This window comes from Pyrgilauda ruficollis, unplaced genomic scaffold (assembly GCF_017590135.1).
Source record: "Pyrgilauda ruficollis isolate IOZ18807 unplaced genomic scaffold, ASM1759013v1 scaffold17, whole genome shotgun sequence".
NCBI lineage: Eukaryota > Metazoa > Chordata > Aves > Passeriformes > Passeridae > Pyrgilauda > Pyrgilauda ruficollis.
Window position 1 is genome coordinate 5,281,572 of NW_024515875.1, and position 13,425 is coordinate 5,294,996.

Genomic DNA, 13,425 nt, shown 5'->3' on the forward strand with positions numbered 1-13,425 from the left:
TTCTATTTTATTACTGTAATCACCATAATCATGCCTTAGTAAACATAGCTACAAAGAGGATTTGGGCCATAAGATTACTCAGCTAAATATTTTGGTCTTGATCATTGGGCATCAGTGGTTTGCTGCGTTCTGGCTATCTTCTGGGTGTAGCAAAATTTCCTTTCTATTGTTCTCCATGTTCTCTTCTGTAGAAAACCTGTAAGATTTAGTAGGGGAAAAAAAAAGATATTGCTATTTCACTACCTTTTTTCTTGAAGCAAAACTCTACATATAAAGTGTCAGTTCCTGCTAATATTGGCGTCCATTTCAGCCACAGGCAAGGAACGGCTGATCTTTTCAAACAGTGTGGTTAGAGTGAAATGAGCCAAAACAACGACTGATAAACGCATTGCCAGGGGCTCCCTCTCTCTTACAGTGCCTCTGTCCCGCTGGCATGTGGCCCAGGAGCAGGTAATGAAGGGATGTGGGCTGTTAGCAGGGTGGTGTGCGCCCTCTGAGCATTGCTGGGTGCCAGGCAGGGGCAGGAGGAAAGGGCAAAACCTTGGAGTTCTTGGTGTGCCCTCCCTAGAGGCAACTGCTCCCACAGATCCAGGCTGCTCACAGGATCTTGCTCTTTTCCAAAACAACAATCCTTAGAGCTGTGCCACTGGAGCTCAACTGCTGTTTCCAGTGGGTTAGAATGAGTTACATCAGTTCAGCCCTTTTCCTTAAAAAAAAAAAAAAAAAAAAAAAAAATACACAGTCAGTTGGGCAACCTGGATTTCTCCTCCAAAAACTGGAACAAAAAAAGAAACTGCAAAATTTTGACTTAAGTGCTCCATGTTTTCTCAGAGTTTCGGTTTTGTTCTCAAAAGAACTCACTTTGTTTTATTTTCATGGAATATTTTCAGCCTTTGGGAACAAGATAAAATTTTATTCCCTGATTTTTTACTTCTATCTTTTCTTTTCTTAACCTTCCTTCACATTTTTTCTTTCCATCTCCCCACTCTACTAGAAAAAGTAAGGAAAGGTTAAACATGTTTAATAGTAAAAACCTCAACAGTTCCAACATTTTTTTCTAAGATGAAAGACATAAGCTGTGAAAAGTAGGGTTTCTCACACTTTCCTTAATCTTACCTATTTCCTTCTTCTCTCAACTTCTGTCCTGCAGTGTATTGTGGAGGAATTAATAAAATATACGTGCATGAAAAGTTCTCCTAAACTCTTGCCAAGTTGTTTAGAGAAAATCTTCTGCAAATTAAAAACTTTAAAAACTGCACTCTTGTGAAGCTGTTGTTCAGAATGCTTCCTCAGTGTGTGAGAGCACTAAGATGGTACAAATATTTCAGAAACTATCCTGAAGGAGAGAATAAAACAGATTTGTCTTTTGCTGAGCATGGAAGGAACAAGGGCACAGAAATGTGACAAACAGCAGCAACCACTTTTTTTTTTTTTTTTTTAATTATTTTTATTTTTTTTTAAATTATTTTGGCCATTGTAACTAATCTGGGGAAGTAGACTCCATTAACTAGTATCTATGTTGAAATGAACCAGAATTAGCGAGAACAAAACAAAAATCCAAATTATTTCTGAAATGCAGGCTGGTTAGTTTAGATCAAAGCCTGTAGATTATAGCTGTCTGTTAGAACAGTAGACTGGCTATAACTTTGAAGGCCCGTGTCTTCCATTTCCAACCCCCAGATGATCCTTTGATAATCTGGGGGCTTTCAACAGGGAACTCATAAATATTATGCAGCCATAAAGGGTCAATTTAAAACCCCTGTACATGGTGCGGGGAAGGCAGCATTGTAGTTCACTGGAGCGCAGCTGATACAGAAGCCAGCCTCAAATCCAAGCTTCCAAGACCTGCAGAAGCATCAAGACAAACAGCCATCTCTCCAAAATACAGGGGTCATTGGGAGACAGGTTGCTATCAAAAGCCTCTTCTACTGTCAAAAGAGAGCTTCCCTTCTGCCCCACACACCACAGCAAGCTCTGCACGGAGTCCAACGCAGACTGAAGCAGAGAGCTGTTAGAGATGAGGCATTCATGTCTGAATTGGAGGAATCACTTGCCACAGGATATCAGAATAACTCCTGGGCTAACAGGGGTCATGTTGTACAGCACTATACATTTCCATTATGGATGTAACAATTTAAAATACTTTGTAGTCAGCTACATGAGGAGAAAAATGGAAAAGCCACTCAAGTCTGCTACAAACAGTGGAAAGATTTTCATAGGAAGTGCTAAAAGAGAGTACAATAGTGATGTTACAAAGAAAAACAAGCACTTAGAAGAAACATACCCTGTACTTTTATTAAAGAAGCAAATAGGTTGGTCTGAATTACTTGGTGCTTGGTGTACGTAGGTCACAGTGGGCTTAACACAGTATTGCTCCCATTAGGATGGTGTTACAGATGTGCCCAGGAACCCTGAGAATGATCCCATGGCCTGTTTTGGAGAGTGCAGTACAAACATTCAAGAAGATAGAGTCCTTACCTGGAGGAGATTGTAATTAAAGCATCTTTCAAGCACTGGGTGTAACAAACAAATGGAAAATTTGGGGGCACAGTAATGATAGGAAAGTGTAGATGGATAAACTGGTTATGATGCAGAGCTAGCACAAAAAACACAGCAAGAAGAGGAATATTTTACACTGATTAAGAGGAATAACTGATTCATACAAAATAGCAGCCAGTCCACATAGGACAGTGCTGCATCTCATTTCTGTGGTGCTTCATGGTAACATGGATAAACAGTCTTCCCTAGCTCATATGTGGGCATGGGCAGAGCCTTTCTCTTCCTCTCTCAGGTGTGTGCCAAAACAATCTTCTCCTGTCATGAAAGACACCTCGTGAATGTGAGTGCTTGTGAAGCTGCAAGCCCTCATTTTGTCCCTTAGCACCATTCTAAAATTCTGATCAACCCACCAGTGTTCATGGCCATTTCAGGAGATGTTGGAGGATGCTCAAAAGATTGGTTATTTGTCTGGAGTCCTGGCCACATTCCCATTTGATGCTTTTTCTGCAGGGTTCTCCTGGCACTTCACTCAGACATACTCTTGCCAGGCACCCTCACGGACTTCTCTAATGTAAGAAGAGCCCCAAAGCCCAGAATCACCTTTGCGTCTGTGCTGATGCACAGTTCAGGCTTCTGAGTGGATACAGAAACAGGATCTGCATTGGCTCTAATCCATGGGTAATATGCAGCTTTATGTCTCTACCCTGCTTTGCTATGCCAGCGGTTTGGAGGGAACCATCCAGTCTCCAGACTCCTGGGAACCTTGGTGAAGGTGAGCTGGCCCAGCTTCAGTGCAGGTATCCCTGCAGTGTAGGTGTTTTATTCAGAACAACCAGCAGAAAAACTGGCAAAAATGGAGGTGACATCTCCTCTAAAAGGCAGAGGTGTCTGTACCCATCCACGTGAGACTGCCTGCATCTTTAGACTGTACAGGGCACCCTGTACAAACCTGTCTGCATACTGGACTACTGCATCAGGCTCTGAAGAAACTACTGTGGTGCTGCTCTCAGTATCTATTTCAGAGCTGCTCAACTGTCTTCACACATAGTTCCAGCTCCTTTCCAGTCCAAGTGCAGACACAACCAGTTTCAGTGTCTGTGTGAAGGAGTACAGCCACCGCCTCTGGAAAGAAAATGGAAACGCTTGGTTGCACCTAGTAAAGCACAAGGCTTCAAGCACAGCCAGCCATGTGGTATTGTCACTTGCAGATGGTCAGCTTTGGACACCCTGCAGCCTCTTGGAAGCTGGAATGAGCATTAGAGGGCAGCAACTCCACTGTGATGCTGTTTGAGGCTAAAAGCAGTTGACAGGTGACTTTGGACCTTTGGATCAAAAGGCCAGTGGTGAAGGCATTCATCCAGATTTGTGAAGACTGTATTACTCTGAACTTTGGTCACCACATTTCTCCCTCAGTCCAAAAGAGTTTGTGTTTGTTAACCTTCATGCTGTCACATGCATCTTTAGTCTCTGAGAAAACTGCAGGAATTCTTGCTCTCCTTGTGTACTTTGCAAATAATCTCAGTATACACAGAATTTAATTCCACAGTGTATAAAAGGCTGTGCAGGACTGACTGTTTTAACTACAGATTTTCAAAAGCCTTGGCAAATTCAATCTAAGATGGCTGCTTAATAAAATTAAAATACTTTGTGTATGTGGTCCAGCTAGGATAATTTTCTTCACAGCAGCCTGTATAGTGCTGTGCTTTGGTTTTTTTACTAAACGAGCACTGGTAACACACGTTGTTTTAGCTGGTACTGGCAGTGTTTGCTCAGCACCAAGGCCTTTTCTTTTCCCCACCCTGCCCCACTGGTGAGGAGGCTGGGAGAGGACACAGCTGAGACAGGGGATGTAATATGCCAGACTGTGTGACACTGTGCTCAGCAGGAAAGGCAGGAGGAAAGGAGAAGGGGGAATGAATGTTCAGAGTTATGGTCTTTGTCTTCCCAAGCCACTGTCAGGTGAGCTGAGGCTCTGCTTGCCTGGAAGCAGCTGAACACGTGCCTGTTGATGACAAGGGGCAAATGAATTCCTTATTGTGCTTTACTTGCATGTGCAGCTTTGATTTTCTTATCAAATTGCCTTTATATCAACCTGCAAGTTTCCTCTCTTTCACTCTTCCAATCCTCTCCCTGCTGCCTGCCAGAGGAAAGCCATCAAGTGACTTGAGTGAGGACGTAGCTGCCAGCTGGGGCCAACTACTGCAGTCCTTTTTGGTGTCCAGTGTGAGACAAGAGGATTTTGAGATAACACCCCTGATCAGAGTGTGCTAGGAATTTACAGCTGTTATGGGCAGGGGTTCATACTTTTTGTCTTACTGTATGTAAGAGTCTGGCACGTTAGTGACTGGTTTGGACTTTTGCTGTTTATTGTAGCACTTATCATCTTACTCTGCTGTGCAAGGGAACATGTCTTATCAGCAATGGCCTCGTGTCTGAGGTGGCACAGGGCCCAGACATCCCTGCTCTACTGGGCAGGCTGGAACACCACTGGAACGGGGTTAATTCCCATCACAGTTGCCTGTAGGGTGCTGTGGCTTAGATTTCTGACTAGGGCAGTGTAAACAACCCAGGGGTGTTTTAGGGGGCACTGAACAGTGTTTGCACAGTGTCAAGGCCTTTGCTTTTTACCCCTCTGCCCTGCCAGTGAGTAGGCTGGGCACGAACAAGGGCCTGGGGAGAAAACTGGAGCAGGACAGCTGACCTCAGCTAACCGAAGAATTGTTCATTACTAAGAAGAGGCAGAACCTTCAACTCGTAAAATTGATGCAGATGGACTGAGTCATGCTCCTGCAATCAGTTTGCAGTTTTATAACTTTACACAGAATTACATGTGTGTGTGTGTATGTACATATAAAGAACAAATTACTTATTTAGAACATTAAAGATCACTGCCTTCTAAAAAAATAATTTCACAATTATCACATAAAAACTTGGTTCTGCTGAACTCAGCAAGCATTTATTGTCTGTTTTCCAAGGTAAAACCTCAATCCAAAGTTTACATGTTTTTTTTTGGTTTTTTTTTTTTTTTTTAGTGAAGATGGAGTGTGTTGCAATTTCATGGTGGTGTCAAACAAAAATAAATTAAACACAATTACAAAATACTAAGAAATCAACCTTTAAAGATGAAATAATTACTCATACTTATTCACCATTTGAAAATAACTCTAATTGGCACTGAAAATTTTACTTTCCTGTTGCAAACTTTCACTATTACCAGAGCTACTACTGTAGAGGCAAATATACAAAAGAAAATGTTGATGCCTTTCATGCTACAAAATCAGCTTTATTTTCCAGTGCAGAATTACAACAGTTTGTGACATAGTAAAAAAAAAAAAATAGAAGAAAATATTTGTTTAGTTTTTACACTTTTTTCACTCCTGTTCTATACCTTCTCTTTAAAATGCAAGTTCTGTAAGAGAAAGAAATTAAAAACTACTGAAATAAAACTGGCTAACACCATCCAAGGTTCAAATACAAACTACTTTAAAAATCCAGCCTGCTGAATGGTACCTAGTGTTATAAGCGAAGTGCTGCAAATAAACAATTTACAGGATAGAAGTCCAGAACACTACTGAAAGCTTAGCTAAAATTCTGCTGGAATAATGAGTTCATGGACTGTGTATCTATTTTCAGATGTAGTTATCCTGGGAAAAATCCATGTAAAATCTATGCACAAGAGTATTTCCATTAGTGAAAACACTGTTAAATTGTAAGAGAAGATGAAGCTGTTTCTGTTACCCAGTTTCATCTAATCCTCCTCTGCCACCACCAGGCTGTACTGTCACTGAACAGCTGCAGTTCTCAAAGCTTTCCTCATCAAGGGAGCTCCCTGAACCAACAGTCTACAAGTGTACATGGGACTAAGCATCAGGAGTTCTGAATTCTTGTTTTGGTACTCCCATTGCTGTTCCACGACCTGCTAAGTTAAATAATTTTTCTTCTCATTTCTGGGATGGAAAGGCACTGCTGATCCCCTTTTCCCTTTCCAGGGCACTGAAGATGAATTCTGTGAAACCCACACCATTCATTTGTGCTGAGTATGCAAGAACCAAACCAACAATGCCAGCACACATTCTCTGAGAAGGGGTTGCACATACCTGAATGCTGAGACATGTCCTGCCTTTGCCACAGTGTAGGTGAAAGACGTGGAGGAGAGGCCACCCCTACAATCATTTCTCACCAAGGCACTGCTGGAACACAGCACCACAGCTCCAGATCAGCACTGGTTTTCCCTCTCAGCCTTATGTATGCAGACCATCTACCTGCTATAGCTTTCTATTCCTCATCTGCTGCAAAAGCATTACAAAATGGAGATAAGGCAGGGCTCAGGATCAAGGCCAGAGTCTCCATTCCTAGGGATTTAGGACTTAAAATTAAGTAAAAATAAGACAGAGTACTGGTTATAATGAAGAAGTGATAACACTAATCAGAAGGGACTACTATTTCTTCCAGAGAAAAGAAGCTGTTTTCTAAAGTGTACATTTGTAGGAATGAAACACCTTCCAGAGAAACCTCTCAATCCTGCTGGTAAAACATTATGTTCATTTGACAAAGCACACATCCGAACTACTAAGTGTGACTGCTTTAAGGGCTTCTCAACAAACAAGTTGTTCTGCACGATGACTGCTGGCAGGTTAAGAGCTCCCAGACTCATCAGTCCTTTTCACAGCCAGACCCCCACCAAAATCACAGCCATAGAGTTCTACCCGAAGAGCAATCCCACGGTACCATGTTTTTGGAACAATGCGGATGAACCTGGACAGGATGGGTGGGTTAAAAAAGTTCTTCATGTGCCCATTGCTGTTTGTATTACCCAAGAAAACCTGCAAATACACAAACACAATTAGTTAAAAGGTGGCATTTGAAAAAAACCCTGCATTTTCTCTTTACAACAGTTCCAAGCTGTTGCATTAGTCACACCCAGGGTAGATGGACTGGCTCATTTCTGGTTTTAAACAAGACCACAACAAGTCTCTTCCTACTGTGCTGGGTTAAAAGTAGTTCAGGCCAGCAATACCTGAGTCTGAATGGATTAAATAGCCTCTGTTTCCATCAGAAAATTTGCCATTCTAATTTTTAATGGACCAAACCCTCAAACTCCCCTTATTTCACCACTGATAATAGCCCTTGTGGGTTAGGTTGGTGTGGTAATACAGGAAAAATACAAAATACTGTGTCTGCTCTGTGGGTACCTGAAATTCCCCAGCTCTGCTACAGCAATACTGCTCACTATCATTAATTTCACTTAAAAAATCAGGGCAGAAATAAAAAAACCTAAAAGAGGCCCTGGGGAATCCATTATTCACTCAAATTAAATGTCCTTGTGCATTCAAACTAAACGTTCTCCTTTACAAACAGTGGCAGCTCCTTTTATCACAATTTGGCTGCATTCTCTGCAGATACAGCATTCATCCCTTTTATTATGATTAATCATGATTATTAAAATCAGATGGGTACTGTGACATTATCTGTAGTAACCTCAGCTCCCTAGCACTTTACAGTCCAGTGAGAATATCAATTTGGCTGGGCATTCTGCCTTTGAGCCTTGACTGCGTCCAGCACCTAAAACCAAACAATTCAATTCAATTCAAAACAACAAAACATTTCAATTTCCTGGGCTGACAGTGATACCTTTGGCATTGAGCTTGAACCCTCTGTGTAGGATTTCCACTCGGAGCCTTCATTGCTGTACAGAAGAACATAGGTTTTCACGAAGTTTTCAGCTGACATGGATGTGACCCCCTGCGTAGCAATAGCAGTGATCTTCTTAACTGTGAGGAGATCAATTTGCAGCCACTGTTGGTTGTTGTTAAACTACAATTGATACGAAAGTTTGTGTATTAGCAAACATGTAAATGTCTGTATTTGCTTAAGTGAAAAGCATGTTAACAGGTAGTTAAAACTGTATCAAAATGCATCAAAACTGTATCAAAGAAGAATAAAGCTGAGGCAAGTCATAAGCATTCTTAGTGACCTATATAATTAACTTCATCACTGCAGGTAGTGTATTTGGAGTCTTAAGATTTACGTTTTCATTTCTAATATATAATGAAATATAACAGCTATACCTCCAGTGTTAAAACCTAATACTTAACACTAATACCAAATGCTTATACAAAAGAGCAGCTTCCATCAAATCTCAAGGTGCTTTGTGGAGAAATGCAGCTCCATTTCAAAGACACAGAAGCTCACATGCCTTGCTGAAGGTCACCCACCCCCAGATCCACTAAGCTGCACTGCCTATAAGCCAACCCAGAACGGGTTTCTTTAAGCCATTGAGGCAAATATTCAAATTGCACACATCTCCTGAAATTAAACAGGCTATTCCCACAGGGAAGTTCTGCAGACTGTGGCCCAGAGGAGACCATCCATCTCTCAAAGTATTTCACTGCTGTTGCCAGAAGCTCAACAAATTTTCTGCTGAAGAGCTGAGTGGTGCTCTTCCCAAAGGAGAGCTGTGAAGTGACCCTATCACGCTCAGCACTGGACAGAGCATGCAGGAAGCACCATGACCACACAGGCAGCACCAATTTATTAACCAGCTGTCCCTGCTGCCTTCCCTGTTGTTCTCTTGTTACCTTGGCTCGCCAGGCATTCATCTTTCCATTCTGATTGAGACGAGCCAGTGAAGCATCCCATGTGTTAAACCAGGATGTCTTAGTAGATGAGGCTGTTATCTGGGTATTCTTGATCTCTCCACTTTCCATTCCAAGTGGCAAAGAGCAACCTGTTGAGAGGAGCACTGTGTCATCTCCAGTACACTCAAGTGGCCACAGCTAAAGCAACAATGCTGGAATGGAGAAGACCCACAGTTTGTCAGAATGGAAGCAGCTGACCAATTCTTACCATCTACTTCACAGCCCAGAAGCTCCATGCGAAGAGTAGGTCTGTTGTAGACCTCAGTGGGGTAGAGTCTGATGTACCTAGCAATAATAGGGGGATCAATGCTGTTCTCTTTTACCTCATAGGCATTGGAATTACCTTCAAAAATCTGTTTAAAAGAAAAAAAAATTAAAACCCCATACATACTTAATTTAATGCAAACGCTAGTTTGGATGCTGAAAGCCTGCTCTTTTACAAATGTAGTCTTTTTTATGCCCTCAGCCCCATCCACAGTGACAGCACACCCTATGCTGCAGGGCCACTTGAAATATCTCATGGTCCCATCTTAGCACATTTGAAGTGTCTGAAGGCCTCAGTTTAAATAAGCAACCTTTTTTTTTTAATGTAAGTCTATAAAAATACATGAGCAAAGAGGCAAAAGGAGAGGTAAAAGACAGCAGGCTTTCAATCTGGGAGTTGTACCACAGAAATCTTGGTGTAAATTGAAGGGAGCTGTAATAGGCTGGTGGGGCCGGAGCAGCTGGGCATAAGATGAACCTTTTCCAGCATACAACCACACTCACCACACATGCAAATCAGACAGTTCAACATTCAGCTGCTGGGACAGATCAAAGGAAGGGATGAGAAACAGAATCTAATCCCAAATGAGGTAAAGGCCTGATTTTTAGTTCAGCTTCCTGCTTCCTTCAAAAAAGCTGCCATGGCCTTAGGAAATAATAGTAGGGAGAGATGCCTGTGAGAAAGCCAGACTCCACACAGTCAAGGTCACAAGGCCAATCAAATCCCCGTAGAGGTAAGTCCTCACCTTACAATTTGTCTTCTAATCTGAATTTCATTAGTTTGGTAATTGCCCTTTGGAGCTTCCAGCTGTACTATTAAGGCTCCAAAGGCCATAATTTTTTCCACTCTTTCTCTAACATTAACTAAGACTCACTGTATCACTCAGTGATGCTCCCTAGGTTGTTGCAATCCCCATGGCACAGACAGACCTTTCCTGTTGGCGAGCTGTCTCCTTTGAAGGTGCTCCATGTCCGTTTGTCTTTGCTGTAAACAAGAAAATACTTCTGGATGTACAAGGACTTTAAAAACTGCTTGGCTCCCTGTGTTTGTATCCCAGTGAGCAAAACTTGTCTCTGAAAGTCCACCTACGAACAGCAAAGAGTGTTTATAAAGTCAATAATGCACAGCAAAACCTGTATAATTCTTCGACACTTTAATATGCACAACACTAACATTCTCTAAAGCAATAATAGATACCTGAGTATCGATCAGAGATCTATCAAATTAATGCTTTCTCATTTAATTTGTGTTTTTGCGTGTGCATTTAATTTCAGACGCCATTTTACAGGGTTCAGCACTGCACCACAAAGGCACCTCAAAAATATCTGTGTGTCTGTGGTAGGCACAACTCCCCCCTGGCCCCATTTTACAGATAGATCAAGGAGCACAGAGAAATTAAAGGCTCACACTTTTAGAAGCCACCTCTAATTTTGGATACGTAGGCTGCAGAAAGGCCTATGACATTCTGAAGTGCTGAAAAGCCACCATTCCTGCTGATACCATATCTAAGCACTTAGCACATAAAAACAAATCTGGAAGGTGTGCCTGTCAGCAGTGAAACTCATTCTTTGGGACACGGCCTCCACACCTCTGCATGCTTCACTGCAGCAACCTCGGCTTCTCACCACCACAGCCCCCTGTTAAATTCTTTCTCTTCCCAATGTTATTTACAGTTCCACACCAGATCTCCCAACCTTCTCCCCCTACTTCACTTCCACTAACTTGCCAGTATGTCAAATGTTGGCAAATCAAACACAACAGCCACCTGCTGAACTTGAGTCTCTCTTGTCTTCCAACCAATTTAATGAGATTTATAAGAAATCAACTATTCTCCCCAAATTTGGATGCAAACTGGCTATGTAGTGCAAAAGTCATTGGGATGGCAGAAAAACACAGAAGTGGAGGTGACTGAATAATAGAGAGCTTGAAGTCATAATAAGCTTAGTCTCCCTGTGAAGATAACTGAGCTCTGTCAAGTGGGACACCAGCATACAAATCAAAGAAAAAACTTTCTGAATCAAGGCTTGAGGATATTACACCTTAAACGATCACTTAACAAACATATACATACGAATATGTACTATTAGGTAGACAAAGGAAAAGTAAAGTAGTAGAAAGAATTACTCCATTTACCTACAAAATGGTTACAACCTAAATTGTGAGGGTAACTGTCCAGTCAATGAGCCTCAACAGCAGCAGAGACTGGGTAACCCCAGGAAAGAAGAACAGTTCATGGCATGAAGAATCTTGCCACATCTTTTCAGTCTTCCCCAAGAGTCTTCTCAGTGACAAGAGCAGCCTGACCTTCTAAAATAAGCTGTAGGAAAATCATAACTCAGTTATGTTGTACTTTACCTGGATCCAAGGGAGTTCTTCCTCCACTGTAGTACTCCAAGCATTGTATGTTCCATAATTATTTAATCGGGCTAACTTAGGTTCCCAATAGTCTAGACAGAAAATACAAATAAAGCAAGAATTTTAAGAGGCATTGAAAAAACATAAACTGAGGCTGTTATTAGCTTTGAGTTGGCTAACAAATTTCCCACCCCCCACCCAAAGGATTAAAGAAAAAAAAAAGAAAAAAATACAAGCAAGAGGTCTAAAAACATAATCTAGGATAATTTGGACATGGTCAGCAACTGAAAGTCATCTGCACCCTGCAAAGCTTTAAAGTTGGCAAAATGACAAAAATAATAGACTTTTAGGTAACGTACTGTCTGCTAATTTGGAGCCAGGGTCTTGAGTTTGCTAAACAAGTTTTGGCCCCCAGAAGGATCAGACACAAAATGTGCTCTACATTCATGGAAGAGAGCTCCCCTTTGCATAACAAGGTTTCCAAGATAAAAACTGGTTTAGAATATATATTACAAACCAGCTTTCAAGCCTTCATAACACTCTATGGGGAAACAAAGAAAGAAAATCAAATCCACAAAAAATTAGGTTTTACAAAATAAGTAACTTATTTTTTATTTCAAGGGAAAGGATGGGAATTCCTGCACGCGTGTGTAACCTGTACACCTTGATTTGACACTGTTCATGTAAAATTCTAAGAAAATTCTCTACGTAATGATCCCACTTCTGTACCACAGATAAACTTGACAAATTAAAGACTCTGTAATTGCTCTGGATGCCAGGGTTCCCAAGTCTTTCAAAACAGATATATTTTGTCCTTTCACATCTCACACCGCATGCAAATCTCAAAAGCTTTTTGAACACTTGGTGTTATTTTCCAACAGGGACTCCAAGGGACAAAAAATGCTGGATTTATTCCTGATCATCCAGCAGGCCACAGACAGAGCTCTCCCTGACAAGATGGAGACATCTTGTGACACTGACAGCAGACCTGTGACACTTAAAATACAATGATGATGGCTGCCCAACAGAGCGCTCAGTCTCTGCTTGCAGCACTGGTGAGACCTTGAGCCTGACAGCTGATTCACTGCTGAACTGATCTTGAAAGACACTGGAGAAGCCAAAAGACAACAGAACTGCAACACTTTGCTGGGGGTGTTCAGGAGCATGCACAGACCTTTTAAAGGATAAACTCACCTATGTGATGTGAAGCATCGATCTGCGAATCGAGTACAACCCCACTTGCCAGGCCCATTGGAATCCTGCACTCTGAAGGGAACACAGTAAGTTTGTTGTTGAAGAAAACGAGGGCTATTCCAATATATATTCTGGTGAAATCTAAGACAGCACCACTCAGGACAATAGTGGAATTCTAGTACACTATTAATTATAATAATTGTTATTATTATTATCTAGTAAGTCTATAACACACTCTCTTCCCAGACAAGTCCAAATTCATCTCTGCAATTTCTCTCAACACATTAATCCACTGGTCACTGTAGGGAAACCTCAAATTCAAAGCTAGCATGCCAAAGGAATAAAGATAGTGTGCTAAGTAATTCAAAGCTAGCATTGCTGGAAGCGAAATTTTTTTTCTTCTAGAACAAATTTACAGTGACCACTCCACCATGTCTTTAAATGTGAATAATTTCCTAAGTTCTTTTTTGGTTT

At 41.5% G+C, this 13,425-nt stretch overlaps 1 protein-coding gene across 2 annotated transcripts in view; it reads right to left on the reverse strand.

Moving 5' to 3' along the window:
• Nucleotides 1-5,761: 5,761 nt before the first annotated feature.
• The window catches only part of F5 (coagulation factor V), a 36,959-nt gene continuing 29,295 nt past the window's right edge, over nucleotides 5,762-13,425 (reverse strand). The window contains exons 20-26 of one of the 2 annotated variants that reach the window (XM_041463965.1): nucleotides 12,952-13,023; nucleotides 11,758-11,849; nucleotides 10,332-10,487; nucleotides 9,346-9,490; nucleotides 9,078-9,226; nucleotides 8,131-8,313; nucleotides 5,762-7,322 (exon numbers count right to left, since the gene is read on the reverse strand). In XM_041463965.1, the coding sequence (XP_041319899.1) occupies nucleotides 7,134-7,322; nucleotides 8,131-8,313; nucleotides 9,078-9,226; nucleotides 9,346-9,490; nucleotides 10,332-10,487; nucleotides 11,758-11,849; nucleotides 12,952-13,023 (986 nt within the window). In that variant the 3' untranslated portion in view covers nucleotides 5,762-7,133. Of the gene's footprint in view, nucleotides 7,323-8,130; nucleotides 8,314-9,077; nucleotides 9,227-9,345; nucleotides 9,491-10,331; nucleotides 10,488-11,757; nucleotides 11,850-12,951; nucleotides 13,024-13,425 lie in introns of those variants that run through there. The other variant, XR_005954816.1, reaches the window with a different exon arrangement.